Source organism: Littorina saxatilis, linkage group LG8, assembly GCF_037325665.1.
Source record: "Littorina saxatilis isolate snail1 linkage group LG8, US_GU_Lsax_2.0, whole genome shotgun sequence".
Classification (NCBI taxonomy): domain Eukaryota; kingdom Metazoa; phylum Mollusca; class Gastropoda; order Littorinimorpha; family Littorinidae; genus Littorina; species Littorina saxatilis.
In genome coordinates this window covers 17,112,109-17,137,108 of record NC_090252.1, presented here as the reverse complement: position 1 = coordinate 17,137,108, position 25,000 = coordinate 17,112,109, and the positions used below count along the sequence as shown (strand labels likewise).

General features: G+C 40.1%; 2 protein-coding genes and 1 long non-coding RNA gene across 4 annotated transcripts in view; all 3 read left to right on the top strand.

The window, feature by feature from the left end:
• The window catches only part of LOC138972934 (uncharacterized), a gene marked incomplete at its 5' end in the record, with an annotated part of 10,832 nt that extends 7,317 nt beyond the window's left edge, over nt 1–3,515 (top strand). Inside the window, 1 exon segment of the mRNA XM_070345599.1 lies at nt 575–3,515. Within this exon segment, the coding sequence (XP_070201700.1) occupies nt 575–1,150 (576 nt within the window).
• LOC138972959 (uncharacterized) overlaps nt 1–8,077 on the top strand; it is a 281,386-nt gene extending 273,309 nt beyond the window's left edge. Inside the window, exon 3 of the long non-coding RNA XR_011457829.1 lies at nt 6,101–8,077. This is a non-coding gene — a long non-coding RNA (uncharacterized lncRNA). The remainder of the gene's footprint in view (nt 1–6,100) is intronic.
• Nucleotides 8,078–13,050: 4,973 nt separating this feature from the next.
• On the top strand, nt 13,051–17,076 carry LOC138972933 (uncharacterized). Of its 2 annotated transcripts, XR_011457817.1 has the most exons (4): nt 13,051–13,165; nt 14,750–14,899; nt 15,321–15,479; nt 16,218–17,076. XR_011457817.1 is itself a non-coding variant. In XM_070345598.1 (3 exons), the coding sequence occupies exons 1-3, from the start codon at nt 14,698–14,700 to the stop codon at nt 16,493–16,495; spliced, it is 639 nt and encodes a 212-aa protein (XP_070201699.1). In that variant the 5' UTR covers nt 14,572–14,697; the 3' UTR covers nt 16,496–17,076. The 2 variants fall into 2 exon arrangements, 1 of the variants encoding a protein (XP_070201699.1); XM_070345598.1 differs by lacking the exon at nt 13,051–13,165 and having other exon boundaries at nt 14,572–14,899.
• The last annotated feature ends 7,924 nt before the right edge of the window (nt 17,077–25,000 follow it).

Sequence of the window (25,000 nt, the reverse complement as noted above, 5' to 3'; positions counted from 1 at the left end):
ATTCCAAAAACATATAAATGTGTTATATTCGGATTAAAAACAAGCTCTGAAAATTAAATATATAAAAATTATTATCAAAATTAAATTGTCCAAATCAATTTAAAAACACTTTCATCTTATTCCTTGTCGGTTCCTGATTCCAAAAACATATAGATATGATATGTTTGGATTAAAAACACGCTCAGAAAGTTAAAACAAAGAGAGGTACAGAAAAGCGTGCTATCCTTCTTAGCGCAACTACTACCCCGCTCTTCTTGTCAATTTCACTGCCTTTGCCATGAGCGGTGGACTGACGATGCTACGAGTATACGGTCTTGCTGAAAAATGGCATTGCGTTCAGTTTCATTCTGTGAGTTCGACAGCTACTTGACTAAATATTGTATTTTCGCCTTACGCGACTTGTAATACAATTTGCATTGTACAGAAAACGACCTACTAATTGCAAAAACGTCAATTGAAAGCCTTTGGATACTTCTACTTGTTCTCTTAAAATGCATTAGTTTACCTAATTTGTTTCGGAAGGGGGGATGGGGGATACGTTTTCCAATTTCCATCCATTCAAATTATGTTTCAGTTCAAGCGTGAACCATCGAAAGAGCGGAGCAGCACAGTGACCTCATCTGCTGAGAGACCGACATCAAGAACAATAACATCAGAAACACCACCACCCTTACCATCACAACCAACATCAACGACAACAAATAGTAATGCTAATGATGTCATTAATAACGTTATTAGTCTCCGTGCTTTGGCGTCGGATGTTCTTGCTGCTGCTGGGATTGATCCTGCTTCATACCCGGGCAACAAGATGTTTTCTACCAAAGCAGAAACATCAACGTTAAAATCAACATCAGCAATAACATCAACAACAACAACAACAGCAAGGGGGACACATACCAATACATTAACTACTGATGAAACTCTGGCTTGTCACGTTCGTAGTCTCCACGCTCTTGCTTCTGCTGCCTTAGCTGGTATTAAGCATGATTCTCCTCAAGTCAATAATATCACGTCGGCCTCAGAAGCAGCAACAACGACGACGACAAATACAAATACAGCTAATGATGGTGGTGTGATTTTTCACGTTGTAAGCCTATATACTCTTGCGTCTGCTACACTTGTTGCCGCCGGTATTAATCCTGACTCCTAACCCATCAATGTTCCTTAGTTTGCAGGGATAACACACCTGCCTCTGTGCATCTGATGCATTGAATTAAACAGTTGCTTTAGGATGAACGTGCCAAAATCATACAATATAAAACATCACCAAAGTCGCCAACATTACTGCATAAGTGAACGCCTTGATTTGATAGTCGAATGAGAAGGAAATAATCCACACAAAAAACAGTTAAGCGATATTTACAACGTGTGGGCTTTCTCTCGGTCTGAAACTTGAAAATTCAAGACCTCAATCCCGGGATCAGTCATTACAGAGACTTAAGTGGCTGGGGTAGCCGAACCCCGAAGACCTGAATGGGTCACGCCGGCCTCCGCAAAGAACAACCACATTTCGGGGAAATTCATCTGCAGGAATTCTCCGGAAAGGTTTAATGAAGATATGTCCAGTAGTTTTCTGGGAATCAGTGTTCACACACATGCACACGCACCACCATCAAGACCACGTCTCAATACCCGGTCAGAAAACAATGAGTTGCATTCCTTGTACTACATAAACCAGAATTAGGCCATTGACGCCACAGTTGTAGAAAGATAATGTGGAAATGTAAGTCTCATACGAGGAAGCTAGGCATGAATGCGTACTATTTATATGATGATTTTGCAACACAGTGACACATTGTTTAAACCAAATATTAAAAACATGCAACTGCGTTGGTTTCGGTCTTCGTGTGCCCAACGAATCACTAACAAGGAAACAGCTTATATAGATACAATCCTTGTGGTCATATTGGGTGTGTGTTGAATTATTTCAGTACACTGTTGAGACATGTCTTTTTAGACAGGGACGATGTGTTTTCTTCTGGTACTTTATATCTGTGTATGTCTTGCGACAAAAAGTGGGATGGCTGACAACTTACCTTGTAAGTATTCAGTGATGTGTCCGTTGTTGTTTTCTTTCTTTTCTGTCAGGCAGACAGGATTCTCTGCAAAGCAAAGAGTTGTGAGGAAGTATATACTATGCCGCTGAAAGGTTTATTTTGAATCGTAAAAAATATATGTGTATTGAACACGCACAAATATGTGTTTTAATGTTAACAATGTTTAGAATAGGCAATACATTTACCAATGAGCATTGCTGTGAGGGAGACTTTTTCTGTCACTTCATTTAATAATGTCCACAAATCCTTTATTTCACACGGTATTCATACACATGTTATGGTGCTCACTAAGTAAATAATGTATGGTACTGTCATTAAGACTCACATGCATGCAGTCTTTGAGTGTGCATTGTATATTATGTTTGTCCTTTTTGCATTGATCAGATGATAATTTTGGACGGGAAATATTTGACAACATTTGCCTGTTTTCTTACGAAGATGTAATGAATGAAGAATCAGCCTTGTGTGATTATGGTTTTTTGTTTGTTTATCAAACATAAGGAGCCACTTATGAATTCAAGCAACTCCCATTGGGTGTTTTCTCCGTTTGCACAAGGCGTTAATAACTTCTCTCACTGGTGTTTTTTGTTCTGCAAATGAAAGAAAAGTAACTGATCGTCTGCAGTAGATTTGTCTTGGATTTATTTCTTCAAAATAACTGATATAGTTCAAATACTTGATGTTGAATTAATATGTTATTAAGTGTACTGAAATATATTTGATCGTCCTGTATATTGCATGCTAATTTTAAGTAGTGAAGACTACTGACGCCGTCGTTTTAACTTCAATATATGCATGTGAATACCATACCACGTGGTTCCTCATTTGCGCTTCCAAAAGCTCATGTTGCACACAGGTTAAACACACCATGCGAGTAGAGTTAATAACGTGAATTCATTTTTCTTGTGCCAATTTGTTTGTATTGCTGCGAATAACATGTACTGTTTCAAATAATCCTCTCAATAAAGTTAAAACCACCATTTTATTCACGTTTGTCAGTCAAGATATGGAGGCTGGATTTGAGAGGGGCACATGTAGAGTAATAAGTATGCTTAGTAGCAACCCTTTTTTTATTTTGTCGTTTAGTAATGGACTATAACTAGCTTACATGTGTTCACATGTTTTAATGATCTGACATGGGATTATTGTCTTATACAGTTTTTACAATTACATTGATACTAATTGCCCATGTACTACTTTGACAATCCTGGATAATATTCTGCATGAGTTTGGTTAAGCAACACAAGAAAAAAAGGTCAATCACGTAAATGCTAATCACTTCCCTAATCATAGTGCTTTAGAGAAAATCAAATTTGACCATCTCTAGATAACGAACAAACACACACACTGGGTGACCTTCCCTTTTCTTTCTTCCAATTTTAGATATTGCCTGGAGGAACCATTTCGCACAGTTTGAAATAAATATTACCTGGGAGTTGCAATAGTAACCGCTTACTATGACAGCGCATACAGGACAGATCAATCAAAATCTATACATATAAATAAAAGAGAGTGTCTGTCTGTGTGTGTGTGTGTGTGTCTGTCTGTGGTCGCCATACCTCTGAGATGGCAAGAGGCAGGAACATATGGCATTCCGTTTGTCAAATAATTATTTGGATACTTTTTCATGTTTTTTTCACCAGTTTTAGCTAAATAATCATTATTTAGAAGCTCATGTGCTAAATAAGTAATTGTTTATAAACAATGTAAAACAATTCTAAATATTTTTTTGTTTACGTAAACAATTCATTATTTACCTAAACAATTCATTGTTTACGTAAATAATTCATTGTTTACGTAAATAATGATTTATTTACGTAAACAATATATTATTTAGACTTATATTACATTGTTTATAAAGAATCAGCAATGTTGCTAAATAAATCATTATTTACGTAAACAATGAATTATTTACGTAAACAATGAATTGTTTAGGGAAAGCAGTTTTCATTATTTAGGGGAATCAAGAATTGACTTCTAAGCTTCATTTTTTTTCTTTGTGTATATACTATAATTCAATACAAGGTATCTCCAAACATTATTTATCAGAAAATGTTCGTAAATTTGTTTATTTTACAAGCTGAAATTGCCGTACGAAAAGAACTGAATGCGAAAACAAACAAAAGGTCAAGGTCATAACCGGGAGTGTTTAGTGTTTGCATTCTCTCCCTTGAAGTTGTTGAAAAAAAGTTTTCCGTCCTAAGTTTTCTGTTCTGTCTCAACAAAAACTTTCTCTTTCCATTTCTCTTACTGCATGATTACACTCTCTTTTTTTTATCTGTAGGTTACACAACACAACACAACTTGGTATGAGCTCTGACGCGATGACGTCACACAGTCGTGTGCAGAGTTGTCCGGCCTTGCCTCTGGCATTCCGGCGGAACTCGCGAGAAGGCAACACGCGAAATCTGCACTCTGAATCTTCCGCATTTATCGACATGGTTGTAGTGTTAAACATTGCCATAACAGACAAGATAGAGATAGGGACAGAAGATACTTTTCTGTTCAATTTGTTGTCAACGGAAAGGGCAAAGAGACAAGGGATTTGACTGCACGACGCGGGCGATAATGGTTGGCACAGCTTCAGCTGAAGAATTTCAACTTTGAATCAACAGCTGGGAGATACGTGTGCTCTGATCATTTTGTCAATGGTAAGTACTCATGCTTTTGTTCACCTGTCTTGGTTAGTCTGTGTTTTATGCAAGCTGTGTTGTGATGGTAGTGTGCGGACAGTCGGTCAGTCCTGCACCGAGTGCAGTCTATGACTGAGTGAGTCAGTCTTACACTTACTCTCAGTATAACAACTTATCATGGTTGCCCAAAACCATGACTTGTGAGAATGCCATAGGTGTGAAATACTTGGATTTGATAATCAGAATTTATTTGAACACTAAATGGTCATTGTTGATACAACTTTATAGTTCAGTTTTAAAGGGTAGATCTGTGTCTAGATTTACTCATTCATTTTGTTTGGGTGACTTATTTTTAAAATAACTCCCAATCCATAATTTACGATACATTTGCCTTTGATTTTTTCTGCAGGGCAACCATCTGTGGGAAGTAAACACCTACTTTGAAACTTGGGTATGGTGCAGGGACACAGCCTGACAGCCAACAAGGACAGTACCAGAGACTCAAGGAGAGGAAGAAGCTTGTGGGGAGTGAGTCAACTCCTTCTCACCCTAATTTAGCAGAGGATGCTGTTGATGGCGACGGTGAAGGTACTTCGGATACAGCAGAACTGGCTGCTCCTCTTCCCGAGAGAGGTGACTGTGGCGGTACTTACTGCCAGACTGAAACCTATGACAATTTTGCCTGGATTTCTAAAGATGAAGAAAAGCAGCAACGGGATGAACTAAACAGGCTGGTGCTAGAAACTCGGGAACTTAAAGACGAACTTGCCAAGAAAAAAATGACACTTGATTCTTTGAGGGACAATGACAATACTGTACGATATTTTACTGGGATTTCTAATTTCTTCACACTTGTTACATGTATTATTTGATTTTCTTGCATGGCATTTGCCAACACACTCGCGCAGAGCACTGACACAGTTTCAAGCTCTCATTCATGCATATACGCCTTAACACACCTCTGCAACACCTGGCATACATCTTTTCTGTGTCAAGAACAACTGCCAGCAAAGTTTTTCACGAGACTGTGCATATCATGTACCACAGACTGCAGCCACTTGTTTTCTGGACAGACAGGCGAAGTATAAAGACAAGTCTACCGCCACAGTTCCTTCCCTATCCATGGAACAGAGTAGTCATCTTGAACACACACGGCCAGTACTGTGTAACTGGCCTTGGCACGGAACGATCCAAGGGGGGCAATCTCAGTCATCTCAAAGAGGGAAATCCAAACGCAATCCGCTTTGTTCGATTTTATGGGCTTGGACGATAGAGAAAAATAAGAAAAGCAAAAGCTGGAGTCCAGTCTGGACGAAACTGCTATCAAGAACGCAGAATTGATTTTTTCTGAGTTTTTGTTGTTGCCGTAAGCGCCATGTTTATCGGAGCAGGAAACTCTTCCATAGTGAGGCCCCTTTGTTGGTTTCACTGCGGCCGCATTGTGAACAGCAGTTAAACATGGCGCTTACGGCTAAAAAAAAACTCAGAAGAAATTAATTCTGCGTTCTTGATAGCAGTTTCGTCCAGACTGGACTCCAGCTTTTGCTTTTCTTATTTTTCTCTATCGTCCAAGCCCGTAAAATCGAACAAAGCGGATTGCGTTTGGATTTCCCTCTTTGAGATGACTGAGATTGCCCCCCTTGGATCGTTCCGTGCCAAGGTCAGTTGCACAGTACATGTACTGGCCGTGTGTGTTCAAGATGCAGAGTAGTGTCCATTATTGACTGTTTTGAAATATATTCATTGAGAGACCCTCCAGTGTTGATGCTAGTGCACTCACCTGGTCAAACTACAAGCACAACAATACAATTAAATACCTAATATCAATTACACCTCAAGGCCATATTTCTTTTATTTCTAAAGGGTGGGGTGCGCTTTCAAGTGACAAGCACATCACTGCAAATAGTGGGTATCTAGACAATATTGTACAAAATGATGTGATTTTGGCCGACAGGGGATTTGACATTAATGAACTAGTGGCTATGAGAGGTGCACAAGTGAAAATACCTGCCTTTACAAGAGGGAAGAGTCAGCTTACAGCTTATGAGATAGTCAACACGCAAACTAGCTAATCTGAGAATTTATGTTGAGCGAGTTATCGGTATTCTTTGTGGAAAGTACAAAATTCTGAACTCTGATATTCTGACTGATCTTTTGTTTTCAAGGAAAGAGGAAGAAGTGGTAACACTGGACAAAATAGTCACTGTATCATCTGGGCTTGTCAATGTTTGCACTGGTATCATGTGATTCTTGCTGTGACGCTGCATAAACACAGCCTAGTGAACTGAAGGCATTGTTTAGACTAGAGAATATGTTAATTAAACTGTGGTGTATTGTATCTGATTCTGATGTCTCGCATGAGCAGTAGCAATAGTCTTTCTGTTATGTTTTCACTGGACGGAATCTTGAATTTGAAGATGAAGGCATTGTTTAAAGAATGTGTTAATTAAACTGTGGTGTATTGTATCTGATTCAGGTGTCTCACATGAGCAGTAGCAACAGTTTTTCTGTTATCATGTTTTCACTGGATGGAATCTTGAATTTGAATATATACATGTGTATATGATCTGACCTGCTGCTATTTCCTTCCAATTCAAGAGCAGATTTCACTCTTTCTATCACACACACACACACACACACACACACACACACACACACACACACACACACACACACACACACACACCACTTTAACATACACTTTGAAATCATTTTGCATAAATGTGACATGTATTGACACAACTGACAAAGGTTGAATTATGCTGATTAACCTCAAAATAGCTCAACACAGGAAACAAGATAAGGAGCATTGAAAAATTAAATGGCCTACACTTGAAATGCGAGCACACATTTAAACTACCACTAAAAGTTAGCCAAAGTGAAGAGAACACTTTCACTAGATGTTCAAAATTGAAATAACATACTGTGGGTATGTGAGTCATTAACTATTCATTATGATCAATAGACCTGTGCGCTTTTTTGCAGAAATAAGTGTGTTCAATTTTGTTGTCATCAAAACAGAACTAGTTGATAATAGAAACTAACTTTCAGTTCCACTGCCAATTTAAACACTGTATTACTTGACTGTACTGCTGCAGAACTACGCTGGACCACACACTCTTATTTGTTCCCTAAATCAAGCAGCCAATCCGTGTCACTGGAAACATTGAACAAGGAGAATGAACAATATACCTGGCTGAATAAGTTGATAATCATGATTCTTTGTTATTCACAGCAGTGGATGTAAAACAATCACAAAATAAGGTCCTGTATGCATCATAATTTATACTTGTAGCACTTGATTTTGTATTGTGGTCGGTGATCCTAAACAAAATGTATGTCTACATCTGTGCATGATTTTACTTTAAGAATAAAATGAAACAAGAATGGAACAATTAATGACTTCTCTGTGAGTGTGAACTGTGATTTAAAACATTACATGCTCTCTTTTCTCTCCCTCTCTTCTTCTTCTTCTTCTGCGTTCGATGTATTCTCTCCCTCTCTACAACTTTACTACTGCCACTTTCTGTGTGTACAGTCATACATGATGTTTGTTTTCCCACACACATGAGCAAGCGAGTCTGGCATTGTCACTGTTTCTTGCTGCGTTTCACGGCTGGTGTTTGCAGCTGCTCCTGGTTCACATCCACTGCTTGTAGAGGCTCAGCTTCTCTGTCCAGCCAGTTTCCAACTAGCTCTGGAAGAACTGCGAGTCTGAACACTTTCAAAGCTTTCTCCACACACATTGCCCAAAAATCACAGTCAGGCAATACTCGGACAATAACTTTATCCACAGTAGTCCACACCATGAAATCGCAGTAGGAGGAACTGGTCATAACAATCTGGCACTGTACTTGACTAAAGTATGGGTGGTCTTTGCGCAGACAAAGCATCCCCTCACTGTTAGATTCCAAACAGAAATGGCGGTCTGCCACAGCACACTCCACAACTGACTCTTTGAAGGTGAAGGGACGTGTGTGCAGGTTTCTCCAACTCCGGCCATGCCGGTTTCTGCAACTCCGGCCATGCAGGTACAGTGTGCTGCCAGTATGTTGCCATCAGAAGTGGCGATGATCCAAGGAGAAAGTGCTGGTTCATTAAGGCGGTGTGAATGAAGAATCTGAAACATAAATTGAAGGTCGCACAAATCAGCATTCAGCTAGGTCAATCGAATGAATATAACTCTAAGACGCACATAATGTGCTTTACAATAACCTTAACAATGAAAAGTAAACAACAGATTTTTAACTGAATATGAACATGAAGCTCATTATAAATATAATATTTTGCAAGCTATTTCAAAATATAAATATATTCAAGACTATCTACAGCTTTTGTCGTAGTCCAGAATACAAACTGAAGCGAAGAATATATCGAAGACAAAGCCTCAACACAATATCCTGAACTGCAACTTGTTAAATCAGCAAAACAAGACAGAGAACACTCACGTTCATTCATTATAAACTGAAAGCACATTCTTACCTTTGCAAAAATGACAGAGTTCTGACAGCCATCAGGGCTGTAGCACTTGACATCCCTCACCCAGCCAGAGACAAAAAGTCCGTAGGAATCCAAACTGTTGTAAGCTTTTCAGCTGCTCACATGTGTATCTGTATCAGTGTATGCACTCTTGCCAAGCACAAAATAATTTACGATGTTGATGTAGCTCAGCTCTGGCAGATCGTCCGGATTTGCTGCCCAGCACATCATACGGATCATTCCCGTCAATCTCCAAAATCTTCTGGTGGTATCGCCGCCTCTCCTCTGGTAACACTCGCTCAGAATATTTTCGCTTCTCGCCCGATCTCAATGTTCTGCATGAGGCAAGGGAAGTCACTCCAGATTCTTCTCGGAACGCGTCGGAGGCATTGTTTCCCGTTTTTCAACGGTTCACAGCTGTTTTTACTTTTCTCTTTGAAATGAAACGATGAAAGGAAGAGAAATGGAAAGACAGGCATGTTGTTGGGACATAAACAGAACAGAGAACATAAGGGGAAAAAAAATGTGTTTCAACAACTTCAAGCAAGAAAATGCAAACACTAAACACTCCCGGCAGGGAAACACCTTAATTGACCTTGACCTTTGACTGTGTTTGAGATCAGTTATTTTCGTACTCGGCTTGTAAAATAAACAAAATAATATCCAAACAACAGCTATTTTAAGATAAGAGTGTGTGGAGAGACCTTGTATTCAATTATAGTAATCACTGAAAGACATAAAACTTAGTTCAGAAGCGAATCCTAGAAACCCCTAAATAATGGAAAATGTGTTGGCTAAACAATTCATTGTTTACGTAAATAATTCATTGTTTACGTAAATAATGATTTATTTAGCAACATTGCTGATTCTTTATAAACAATGTAATATAAGTCTAAATAATATATTGTTTACGTAAATAAATCATTATTTACGTAAACAATGAATTATTTAGGTAAACAATGAATTGTTTAGGTAAATAATGAATTGTTTACGTAAACAAAAAATTATTTAGAATTGTTTTACATTGTTTATAAACAATTACTTATTTAGCACATGAGCTTCTAAATAATGATTATTTAGCTAAAACTGGTGAAAAAAACATGAAAAAGTATCCAAATAATTATCTGACAAACGGAATGCCATAGGAACAAGATAGTGTGCACGTACACTCCCTAGGTGCCGCAGATGTGCACCTGGGTTTTAGTTTCTTGATTCATTGTTTCCTTTCTCAGATTATGGACCTCCCATTTATTGAATACAGCCTATATGGTGCAAGACGAGTTCAGTACCTACTGTTCACCTGTAGCAAGCACATCATGCCAGTGATATTAGAGACTCGCTATTGCTCCTATGAGGGGAAGAAATGAAGAATGAAAAATTAACTGGACAGTTCCGGAAATTTCTAGAAGGTAAGGGAGATAACTGTTCACCTGTAGCAAGCACATCATGCCAGTGATATTAGAGACTTGCTATTGCTCCTATGAGGGGAAGAAATGAAGAATAAAAAATTAACTGGACAGTTCCGGAAATTTCTAGAAGGTAAGGGAGATAACTCTTTTTTGTCTGTGGTCGCCATACCTCTGAGATGGCAAGAGGCAGGAACAAGATAGTGTGCACGTACACTCCCTAGGTGCCGCAGATGTGCACCTGGGTTTTAGTTTCTTGATTCATTGTTTCCTTTCTCAGATTATGGACCTCCCATTTATTGAATACAGCCTATATGGTGCAAGACCAGTTCAGTCCCTACTGTTCACCTGTAGCAAGCACATCATGCCAGTGATATTAGAGACTCGCTATAATTGCTCCTATGAGGGGAAGAAATGAAGAATGAAAAATTAACTGGACAGTTCCCGAAATTTCTAGAAGGTAAGGGAGATAACTATTTTTTTGTATCCAAACAAAGGAGGTAAAGCTAATGATAATGGGATAGCGAGCGTCTTAAATTGCTACAGGGCTCCACTTACTCCCCAGCGAAGCCGGGCTTAACTGCTAGTAAAAAATAAAAGTGAACTTGAGATTAGTTAGATTATTCAAGCAAACAATGACAACACTTATTCGTGATTTGGTTTATTTTTAGCTACGTTAATTCTCTTGAATAACATAATTCAACAAAAAGCTAGGCTTTTAGAAATGGCATTATCCTTTATCTATGCAGCACGCACCAGTGCCTATGGAATAGATGCAATTGTCTGTCTAGTTGTGTTGTGTTGTGTTAAGATAGTTGTATACCGCCCACAGTTCCGTGCAATCAATACACATCTTGTACATTTTGATCAGGCTTTGCCACATTTCCAATTAAAACTTGGCGTATTTTAAAACTGTTGCTGTGCGTTGATAATTATTACTAAAACACAACATTCAAAATGTGTGTATCGTTGATTATGCATACCTTAAGGAGGGCGGACATTGATTCGAAATCTTAGGTACCTCCAAGAAATACTTCATTGTCGCTTTTGCTTGACTAAGAGGTTTTTTTAGAATCGTGTAAGGACATATAATTATGTTGACTTTCAGTTGTTTATTTCACACCTTAGTATCCCTCACACTGCCATTGTGGGCGTATGACCTTACTTTCACAATTGTTTGTTTTATCCATGTAGGTCCATCTTTTCAAATAACGGGGACGTTTGTCACTGGTGCAGGAAACAACAAAAATGCAACACTAACGTTCAAAGTCAACACATCCTGTCAGGATGAGAAAGATTCGTTACAGTCTGTGCAGGTATTCAGACGTGATAAAACAATGTTTCAAGCACCTGAATGCTTCATTACATTTAAGAACGACACGTGTAGTTTGCACCTGGGCTGTTTGTGTGATAGCCAATCACGCAAGTTCTCCGTAACAACAACTGGGGACAACTTGGACGTAATAGAATTTGTGTTAATTGGAGAGCTTGAACAAGGGCTCAGATTTAACAAAACCGTTGCCATACATTTGCACAGTAAGTATTGTTGTCTGTTGTGTTTTTACATTTCCATTGCACAGACACAGACACACACAAACGCACACACACACACACACACACACACACACACACACACACACACACACACACACACACATACATACACACACACACATACACACACATACCCGCGCGCGCGCACGCACGCACGCACGCACGTAAACAAATCCATCTCACACGGCAGAAATTAATATGTAAAGCGCATAGAGAACGTCAAGCTCTATATAAATATCCCATATAAAATAAATACAATGCACACACACACACACACACACACACACACACACACACACACACACACACACACATACACACACACACAAGCAAACGCGCATGCTCTCTCTCTCTCTCTGTCTATATCTCTCCCCAATCTCTCTCTCTCTCTCTCTCTCTCTCTCTCTCTCTCTCTCTCTTTCTCTCTCTCTCATGCCTCATCTTCATCATCATCATCATCATCATCATCATCATCATCATCATCATCGTCATATCTATCATCACGTGCTGAAGTTTTCCGATCTCCTTTTGTTGTTAACTTTTTAACTTTTTAATTGTAATTTTTTTTAATTGTATCATTGTGTGTCTGTGCGTCCCAAGGACAGATTGTAAGAAAAGGCGTAGCCTTAAATCTTAATCCTTGTTAAATAAAGTTCAATTCAATTAAATTCAATTCAATTCTCTCTCTCTCTCTCTCTCTCTCTCTCTCTCTCTCTCTCTCTCTCTCTCTCTCTCTCTCTCTCTCTCTCTCTCTCCTCTCTCTCTCTCTCTCTCTCTCTCTCACTCTCTCTCTCTCTCTCTCTCTCTCTCTCTCTCTCTCTCTCTCTCTCTCTCTCTCTCTCTCTCTCTCTCTCTCTCACTCTGACTCTCTGTCTCTCTGTGACTGCAGCCGTGATCTTCTGCTGTCCGAACGAACCTTCGTGTACCTTTTATTTTTAACCAGGTTCACACAGAACCAGTACATCTACGGGAACAGCCAGCTTGAGTGAAGCATCTGACGCGTGGAAAACCCAACCGACAGTATCGGCACGCCCAGGTCAATATTGGTTTCTTACGTGTAGAAAATAACGTATAGTTCCCTTATTTTATTTTGAATTAAACGAGCATTGATTGAGAGATTGTTGATATTTTTAAGGAGCGTGTTTGCTATAATGTGTAGTTACGGGGTATAGGCTAAGGGTACACATTCATATCGCACAATGTCGCATGTGACGCTAAACTTGGTTGAAAGCAAAACGTAAAACCTTGAATAAAATATCCCCTTCGTTGTGTGCATGTCGGACTCTTGTGGCCTAACTCCAACCTAACACACAGCAATCGGAATGTTCTCAAAAATGTCTCACATAAAACATGCTGAATATGCGTGTTCATAACTATGTTTAGCCCAGAGAGAAAAGGATCGATTCAAATCGATTCAGAGTCAGCATCACATAGAGAGAAAATGACGTAAAAGCGCATAATTATAGAATCACAAAACAGATGACGCGCTGTCATTTGATTCTTCAGCATTTTATGATCAGGCAATTGACAAGCGAAACTCGAAACCGTCTAAACCACGGATGGGCGACGAACAAGAGTGCCATATGAATTAATACAAGAAGTGTGATACAGAATTACCCAGCATTTTGTGCCGCAGTAAGGACTGCCCATTAATCAGATGACTAATTCACCACCGATTCATGTTATTATAGTTCAATACGTAGACTTTGACCATGACCAAGCGCAATGTAACATGAAACGTCAACAAAAGGGGCATGCCCTTATTAGTGGAGACCCCCCCTCCCCAACACGCAAACACAAACACACACACACACACACACACACACACGCACGCACGCACGCACGCACGCACATACACACACACACACACACACACACACACACACACACACACACACACACACACACACACACAGGGGGCCCGGTAGCTCAGTTGGTAGAACACTGGACTTGTGATCGGAAGGTCGCAGGATCGAATTCGGGCCGGGACGGACACGGGTCAACTTTATGTGCAGACCCAGAGACGGAAGCCATGTCCCACCCCCGTGTCATCACAATGGCACGTAAAAGACCTTGGTCATTCTGCCATAAGTGCAGGTGGCTGAATACACCTAAACACGCAGACACTTGGGTAGCGCGACTCCGTTGCTGCTAGCTTTCCACTGGGAGGAAGCGACCCGAATTTCCCAGCGATGGGACAATAGAGTAATGAAAATGAAAATGAAAAATGAAACACACACACACACCACCACCACCACCACCACCAACCCTTCAATGCTTAACAAGGTGAAACACTGCTGTTAGTCATGTGGGTAATAACCCCCCCCCCCCCCCACCCCCACTCCACCCAAAACATTTCATTACGTGTATAATTATACCAAGCGTACTTGAATTTCTCTTTCTAGTGATATAACATATTCGTGTAAATGCCCAACAATCAGTTGCAAAGTTCCTGCAAGGCAGATAAGACCAAACCTGTTTATGGTTGAACACTTTTAACTGGACGCCACATGCAAATGATGTCAACCACATTGCTTTGCTTGCTTGATTGTGTTCGTAACTGCATTTATGTGCATGCCTGCCAAACAAAATGACACATTATTGATGGATGGGTGGGTAGATGGATCGACGATAGAAGCAGCTGAAGCTGAACCTCAACAGGAGAGTGGAACTCAGCTTGGACTCTTCATACTTGGAGGTGTTGTTGGCTTAGTGCTGCTTATTGTAATTGTCCTTTCCATCTGCGTGGGAGTTCTCTTCTGGAAGAGAGGTAAGCTTATGCAAAACAAAAACACATATTGACTACCAGATTCCCCTGTATAGACACAATGGCTTGCTTATATAATTAAACGTGAGTGCGCGCGCGCGTGTGTGTGTGTGTGTGTGTGTGTGTGTGTGTGTGTGTGTGTGTGTGTGTGTGTGCGTGTATGTGTGTGTGTGTGTATGTGTGTGCGTGCGTGAATGCGTTTGTGTGTGTGTATGTGTGTGTGTGTGTGTGTGCGTGTGTGTGTGTGTGTGTGTGTGTGTGTGTGTGTGTGTGTGTGTGTGTGCGTCTGATCTCACGTATTTATCTAACTATTCATCAACTCCTATGCAGTACTTTGGTTTAGTACGCACTTTAACGTCGACAAGTCTTTATTTCCCTCCTGTAATATACGTTACGATTGTTAATATTTGTTTTTGACTACCAGGCAGACCACGAAGACTGCCTCCTCCCCCCGCCCCTCACCACGTGCGACGTGCAGCGTGTGATCGTGTGGTGGTGCATGCAGCACGTCGGGACAGCAGAGTTTCCTCTGACTGCAGCCAGGGAAATGAATATGCCGAGATTCAAGACGACACTGATCTGAGTAAAATTCTATAATGTTGTCATTTATGTATGATAGCGTTGTTAAAACAACCCAACTACCAGTAGCACCTTGGGGGAGAGAGAGAGAGAGAGAGAGAGAGAGAGAGAGAGAGAGAGAGAGAGAGAGAGAGAGAGAGAGAGAGAGAGAGAGAGAGAGAGAGATTAATTGATTGATTGATTGATTGAGATGTGTTTGACCTAGTCTTACCCTCTGGGATTTCTACATCTAAATCACAAAGTTATACCTTCACGATGTTCAGCATCTAGCGAGTTAAGTGGTATTCATATTCGTATTGTGGTTACATGAATACTGTCTCTTGGATGTCACACAGTTTCAGAGATTTATTACTACTTTTACCAGTGTAAGTCTGTGTTTTATGATTAAACTTTAGTGACACAAATTTAGGTTCCAGACGTTATCTTGAAACTAAGCGAGTTAAATCCTATTATATTTCTTAATGCTGGCCTCCGTATTCCTAGAACTTACATAACAGGTCACTTGAAACAAAACAAAGTTTACAAAGGGTATACATAGCGTGCAGCCTTCTGGTAAATGTACAGTATTTCACGATTCAATCGCTTAACACTGCAGTAGAACGTTTCTGACCTATGAAATGCCAATATTACCGGCATCATCACATGGTTTAACCGCCGTTTGATAGACCGTACACATTTACCACTGACAAACGATAACAACGGCATACTAATCACAATCACAAGCAAAGTTAATGTGTTGCAGGCAGATCAGAAAGCAGCCTGGCATCTCTTCCCATGTCCACAGTGTCAGACAGCAGCATGTCAGACTGCCTGCATCACATCGCCTGTCCTTCGTCTGACAGCTCCCTGCCCGAAGACTACCTGAATCCCGTCGCCTCTTTCGGGGGAACAGCGGCCATCGTAAATAGTAATGACGATAATTCCAACTCGTCATCTTCTTCAGAGGCCGTGATGTACGCGGAAGAGCGCATTACTTTCAAGAAAAAAGTTCAGAAAGAAAGTAAGCCCTGCACTAGCTGAGAACCCCTATGGAAATCCTGTCAACATGCAGTAAACATGTTTTCCAAGTTTAGAACAGATTCATCTGTTAAAAACATAGACCTTGTCACTTGACAGTTCAAAACGTTCTTTTTCACACAATACGGAGATTTAAGAAACGAAACGTTGGGACGTTTCGTTTTGAAGTTGTGGTAAACGTCATTATTTCGGGGGTCTCTCGCTGGAAAGGTGAAGGTCAACTGAAACGGAACGTGGAACGTCAAAACGCAGTCACGTTTTCCACCCCCAAAAAACGAACAATATTTCGTCAACTTTTGTGAGTATTTTTGCACACTAACAGTTTTATTTGTTGGCCATTTTATGCATTGCGAGATTCATCAACCCTTTCACAGTCTTTCAGCGCTGAGAATGTGTTCATTGGAGGTAGACAACTGTTGTGAACTGAAATATTTTGAAGGGTGCTGATCCTGGTACATTTATCCAACTTCATGGTGAGAAAGCAAATGGCGAAGCAGAAGTAGGTCATCGCATCGAATTTTTATTCTGGCTTCGTATGTGATCAGGTGCATGAATTGAAAAATGTGAAGCTCTTGTGCGTGCAATGCGAGTATGTCAATCCTTTATTGACTCGTGGAGTTGAAATTATGCCATGCCCAGTCAGCGGATCATATCCTGCCATGCCCGGCCTTTCATTCCGAAACGAAACGTGAATACATCTACATCTTGTCTGCGGCCTATGCCGTCTCGTTACACGTTCCGTTTCGCGGGGTGACTCATTCACCAAACGAAACGAGCTGCAAAACGAAACGTGCTGTTTCTTAAATCTCCCTAATACTACACCAACCCCGGCAAATGTCTTTTCCATTCCATTGCTGCACGTACTCCCCTCCCATTAAGTTGGTATGATTGTTGAAAGTATTCGCTGGGTATGTGTGTGTATATATAGAGAATACTATATGGTTTGCTTTGTCGTACCAGATTTACACGAGTTTTTTTTTTTTTTTAAATATTGAACTGCGAGGGAAAGCGAGCTGTTCACTATTTGAAAAAGCAACGAGTGTAGCCTAAATCTGGCAGGAAACAGCAAGCCATGTAGTATTCTGTTTATCCTACATACTGTACGTACGTGTATTTTACTGAAAATGTCCTGCAGTCGAGGCAGATAAATTGAAGACGCTTGTTTTGGAACCTCGATCTCTTCTAAAGCCTCGTGCACTCTATTACGTCAACGTGAAAAAAATAACGTCACTCTGAAAGTGTGGCGTGACGAGTTAGTTCTAAAAATGCATCGATGGTAATTAGCGAGCGCATTTTTTTCTTCTATAATGACGTTTGTCTCGGTGACTTTGGCATTATAAGCAGTGGAAAAAAACAGGTCCCTGCCAGACTTGCTTGACATGACCTCATTTACATGATATACACACGTGTGATTTGAACGAGTATTATCTCACGAGTGTCTCTCTCATGTATGTATGATAAATGAATATTGTGTGAACAGTACATGTGGTGATTTTTGTCCGTATGGTTACTTGTTTTATGTAGGGTGTACATTAATATGTTCTATTCTGTATATGTTCTTTTGTAAAGAGCCCAGAGCCATAATTTTATGTTAAGCACTTAACAATGTCCAGTTATCATTATTATTATTATTATTATTATTATTATTATTATTATAGTTTGGACTGAGGTAAGAATGGCTGGGGTCATCTTTTACAACATAAAGAGTGACTCAAATCAAAGTCGCTCACATACATGCTAAGAACGTCTACATGGTTGAATGACATAACTTCATATTTGATGCACAATAACATAAAACAAGTTATATTTCAAAACTGGTTGTCAATGCATTCTTTTACTGTTTTTTTTCTGAACAAAAATGTAAGAAACATTATAAGCAAATGGGCAAATCACTTTTTTTTTTTTAGAAATGTGGTCCTAAGCGGCTAGACAGAATAAAATTTGAACAAATCAGTAAAGTAATGTGCCAATCAAATATCAATCAATGTTACAAACAATCTGTGAAATAAAATGACAACATATCAAACAAGAGGCGAAGCCTTCAAGGCTCACGTAAGAAATCGACAAACAGTAACACAAACTCAATCACTCCGTCACACACACACACACACACACACACACACAGTAAGCATAGGTGACACTGTGCAAGAAAGCGAGACACTAGATCTAGATCCTTAATTGAGCCCGTAGTCGACTACACGAAGCTTCGCAAAGTCTTAATACCAAAAACCCGCAGCTACGGCGTGGTACTTTGACCCCAACATCGCTTCTCAAGTTTTGACATGCGAAGCTTCGCCGTAGCTCGCAACGAAGTTTTTTTGTATTTTTTTGTTTTTGTAAGAAGAGTGCTTTTTGATTCAAGATGGACGACGAAATCAGACTCAATACCATAGTGAAGAATGCACTTATCGACTTTGGTCGATATCGACTAACCTCCTACCTGTATTATTTCATACTGCGATGCATTGACATGTCGAATGAAACTCGAAATCCCAGCGCTCACGCCAACTGGTCCCGGCCGTGCTCAGTCAACGAAATAGAACACATACAATTAACTTACGTCATCATCAAGTACGTAAAGTACAATTTGTGACGTAAAATACTCAGAAAGAAGCACACCACGCGCTGGTCGAGACTACGTGCATGCGCTTTCTGACTAATAAGATTTGAGACGCCAAGACATGAAAAGATAACTCTCTTTTCCGCCATAGTGCCTTCCAACTAGTCTCGGCCCGCTCAAAATAATGAGCCAAAATTACCGAGACTTTCAGTAATTCCTTCGCGTGACGTCTAACCCTCTTACGCCATAATGTGACGTCTTCAAATGACGAAATGTTAAAGTTTCTACCACAGACATACACACCCACACACGCACACACACACACACACACACACACACACACACACACACACACACACACACACACACGCACAGACAGACAAAGTTACGATCGCATAGGCTACACTTACGTGAGCCAATTACGTGAGCCAACAAACAGTATTTCTAATATGCTTGCTACAAGCGTGTAGATAAATCTGGATCATCTTGATATAATTGTTGAGACGTGCATGCTATCATTTGCTGAAAGTCAGCATTTGCGAAACAACGACCGGTTGATTACAAACCAAAATATAGCCTGAAACAGCTTGGTAGAACAATGCCATTATTATGGCTTTGCTGCAAAGAAAGCACAGTCAGATGTTTATATATTTTTGTTGTTGTGGTTTTTTTTAATTTTTTTTTTTTATCTAATTGTATTTCAAATAATATTAACAGAACATCAAAGTAGAACATGAACTTGTTAGCATTAACCGTTCATGAACGTCCGATTAAGAAGCTTACCATTTTTGGGGGTAATAAGCCCAATAAGTTGCGCAAGCGCACTGCAGTTTAATTTGTCACTAAACATAACATGATCTGATAATGACATGTGAGATATTACTGTATGCTATATTTTCCTGCTGCTTTAGCTACACTGGCACGATCCAATCCGGATCAAACATGGCTAGTATACTATTGTTACTTAGCTAGTAGTCTCAAAGGTTTGTCAGAGTCGATCTTTTATTTTTAGGCCGACATTCTGGCAAAATGCTTTAATATCTCTTGAGGAGACCTGTTGTTGTATTTTGGAGGGCCTTTAACTGTGTTTGTTTCTTGTTGATGGGGTCTGTTGACCCTTTTTTGTATCGCTGGAGGAGTAATGATTACTAAAGCTGATTGAAACAGTCACCCATCCAGAATGCATGGGGCATGCTTATTGTCTGCAGGAAGCAAAGAGCGATAGAGAAAACATGGCGAATGGATGTGTTTTTGCTTTGGGTGAATTGTGAAGCGATGAATGTGTGTATTTTTGTTTGAAGGTTTAGGTTCAGACTTGTTTGCAAACAAAAGAAAATAGTGTTGCAATTCTGTGGATTCTTCTTGTGATGAAAACTCTCGCGCTTCTTAAAAGTGTCACGTCCACAGGACAGAACCTGTCCGAAGAATGCACGCACACTGACACACGAAAACACACACACACACACACACACACACACACACACACACACACACACATACACACACACACACACACAGACACACACACGCACACTGACACACGAACACACACACACACACACACACACACACACACACACACACGCACGCACGCACGCACTCACACACACACACACACAAATACACACACAGACACACACACATATACGCACGCGCGCGCGCACACGCCCATACACACACACGCACGCACACACACACACACACACACACACACACACACACACACACACACACATCCACACAGATAACATGTGCAACAAGAAAAATGTTCATTCAAAATGAACAGCGTCGATGCAATGTCCACCAAAGATTTATTTTGGGAAGTGTTAAAAGGTTAGGGTCAAAAGTCAATGAATTGCATGTTGTGCTGGATATATAAATTGTTTATTTCAGTCAATGCTTGCTATGAATTGATCAAACAGCCACAAGAAAAAACAAGTCGCGTAAGGCGAAATTACTACATTTAGTCAAGCTGTGGAACTCACAGAATGAAACTGAACGTAGTCCGCCGCTAGTGCAAAAGGCAGTGAAAGTGACGAGCCTGTTTGGCGCGGTAACGGTTGCGCTGTGCTTCATAGCACGCTTTACTGTACCTCTCTTCGTTTTAACTTTCTGAGCGTGTTTTTAATCCAAACATATCACATCTATATGTTTTTGGAATCAGGAACCGACAAGGAATAAGATGAAATAGTTTTTAAAACGATTTCGGAAATTTAATTTTGATCATAATTTTTATATTTTTAATTTTCAGAGCTTGTTTTAATCCAAATATAACATATTTATATGTTTTTGGAATCAGAAAAGGATGAAGAATAAGATGAACGTAAATTTGGATCGTTTTATAATTTATTTATTTTTTTACAATTTTCAGATTTTTAATGACCAAAGTCATTAATTAATTTTTAAGCCACCAAACTGAAATGCAATACGGAAGTCCGGCCTTCGTCGAAGATTGCTTGGCCAAAATTTCAATCAATTTGATTGAAAAATGAGGGTGTGACAGTGCAGCCTGAACTTGTACAAAAAAGCCGGATATGACGTCATAAAAGACGTTTATAAAAATAAAAAAAACGTCCTGGAATATCATTCCCAGGAAGTCTCATGTCAAATTTCATAAAGATCGGTCCAGTAGTTTAGTCTGAATCGTTCTACACACACACACACACAGACAGACACACACACACACACACACACACACAACACACACACACACGCACGTACTCACGCACGCACACACACACGCACATACACCAAGACCCTCGTCTCGATTCCCCCCTCTATATTAAGACATTTAGTAAAAACTTTTAAATTAAAAAATAGAGCTTGTTTGAAACAGGTAGAAAGGAAGAGTTGATATTGCAATATCTGTACGTGGGAATGTGGTGAAAAAGAGTGCTAAAAGTAGTAAGTCGGCCTCAGATCCATTTCAAATATTTATTGCAGAAAAACAAAATACAAATTAAAAACAAAACCACAGAACCATTACCAGGTGTCATAGGAATGTTTGAAAACAATATAATTTTACACTGTAAATACAGGAATCAGAATTAAACACCTCAAATTGGCACATGCATAATGAATCACCTGGAATTGCAACAGGGAGATACTGAAGTAATTGGAAACAAACACTTGAAATTGACAGAGAAACAATTGAAAATATATTACTGACATGAGCGTACAATATTTTAATGGAAGTGCATTTTTAGCACGAAGCATCCGCAGGAGGATGCACTAACAATTACATAGTGCCACAAAATGTGTACGGACATTTCACAACCGTGCATTATTAGCACAGAACACATACATGGGGGCGCACAAAACATTATTGTACCATGATGATGATCGGGATTGTTGAAGATCTTTTCTTGTGCAAGGCGCCCCTGTATGACCGCAACTGATCCAACCGGCCGCATCTGAACAAACGACGTCGAAACGGCGCGAAACACGTCCTCTCGGTTGGTCTCGGATTGACTCGGCTCCTCTCGGTCTTTTTTTGTGTGTGTCTTTTTTTCTTTTCCTTATGGTCGGAGTGGTATATTTATGTACATCTTAGATTAAAAAAACACACCCGAAAGCTGTGTTTAATCGTTTCGCGTAAATTGTACATTTTTTTTCAGCTTTGAAATTGTTTTGGCTTGGAGAGTCAGCGCGCTTTGGCTTGGAGACTAATTCTCCACAGGCACGTTCTTCCCAACCACAGATACCAGCGTCGTCCGCGACGCTGGAATGAAGGCATTTCTTACCGTAAGCGATGTGCGCAAAAGGTGCATTTACGCGAACAATGTTTGTATACGGCGAGGGCGTTGTTCCGTCACGAATTATGTGGCATATTGTAGATTTTCTGCTTTACTCCAGACTGGTATGGTCACTGCAGTGGGTGACAATCATTGTCTGTGTATGTTTGGTTCTTTGCCCAAAGTCAATCCCAAATAAAGTTGCAATATTTGAGTTATGCATAATGTCTGTATGTCTGCTTGTGTCTCTGTCAGAAACGATCTCAAATCAATCATTATTTTAATCATGTGTACGTGTCTGTGTCTGTTTGTGTGCGTGTGCGCGTGCATGCTTGTGTTGATGTGTATGCTAATTGTGTGTGTGTGTGTGTGTGTGTGTGTGTGTGTCTGTGTGGGTGGGTGGATGGGTGGATGGGTGTGTGTGTGTGTGTGCGTGCGTGCGTGCGTTTATATATATATATATATATATATATATATATATATATATATATATATATATATATATATATATATATATATATATATATATATATATATATATATATATAACAAAATCAAGGAAAAGAAAAGCCAAACAAAGAATGTCAAGTGGCAGCCCAAATTTTCGACCTGTTGCCAGGCCTTCCTCAGGGGCGTGTAATTCTGCGAGACGCCAATTCATGCATCAATTACTAAGCAACACAATACCATGGTTATTTTAGTTACGAATCACAAAGCAAATATTTCAAAAATAAAATTTACATTCAAGTTTAGATCTACTTTCGTTTTGATTGTAATCAAAACAAATGTACACGTGCGAATTCCAAAGTTATTACGTCAAAGGTATACGTATCTTGTAGTGACGTATTCGTCGCTGATGACGTAATTTCAAAGTTCGAACAACATGGATACTTATTCGTGCCGTGAACAGGCAAAAGTATCATTCTGATGTCTCTTCAATTAAATGCGTAAGTACTTTAACACATTTGTTTATGCCAAAGGTTTGCATAAAGATACAACACTTAACCCTTCGGACAGAATACATCTATATATATATACGACTTGTGTCTGTGTGTGTGTCTGTGTGTTTGTGTATCTGTGTATTTGTGTATTTGTGTATTTGTGTATTCGCCATGCACGGCCAAAGTTCTCGATGGATCTGCTTCAAATTTGGTGGGCATATTCAGGTTGACCCGGTACAGGCCACAACCTGGTCGATATTTCAACACGTGCTCTCAGCGCGCAGCGCTGAACCGATTTTGGTTCCACCTCAGCTACCCGGGCCCCCATACCGACACACCATAGCCGCTACACCACATCACAACGCCAAAGTTCTGTGGCTAACCTGTTCATACCTGTTAACTCTGAACTATGGAGAAGATACATTGATGACATCTTTATGCTTTGGACAGGAACAGATGATGACCTAGACACATTCCTAAAACACATCAACTCCCTTCATCCTACCATCAAATTCACTCACCACTCATCGTTAGAAAGAGTCTCCTTTCTAGACATTTCAGTCAGTCTGAAGGATGGATACCTTCAGACTGACCTGTACTCTAAACCTACCGACAGCCATGCCTACCTGTGCCAAAACTCGTGTCACCCAGCTCACGTAAAAAGAAATTTGCCATACTCACAATTTCTGAGACTCAGAAGACTCTGCTCAGAAGAGGAGCAATTTCAACAAAGGTGCGATGAGATGGAGAGACAGTTTTTTTTGCCAGGGGGTACAGCAAAAAGACTGTTAAAGATGGCAGGAGGAAAGCTACAGCTAAAATCAGAAAGGAGACTTTTTCATATCGCAAAAAAACTCCCACAAACAGAGTCCCTTTCGTCATCAATCATAACCCACTCAACCCTCCCCTCGGCCAGTGGTTGCATGGTTTACAGGAAAGCTTGATCAGCGAGAGTGAACACATTACTGGACTTTGTTGGAATAGCTTTCTTTCCAGTGCGGCCATGAACAGGTTAGCCACAGATGGTGCCATTGGTGTCCCCATCGCTGTTCCGTGAATCTGTTGGTACACTTCTTCCTCAAATGTGAAGACATTGTTAGTTAGTACGTGATCAGCAACTTTCACAATAGTCTCTGTTGGTGGCCGATCACCCTGTGGTCTGGAATCTAGCTCTTCCTTGATAGCTGTCTTCATGTCCGAGTGAGGAATGTTAGTATACAATCCAACAACATCAACCGTGACGAGTTTAGTGTTTTCCGGAAAGGGTCCGTGC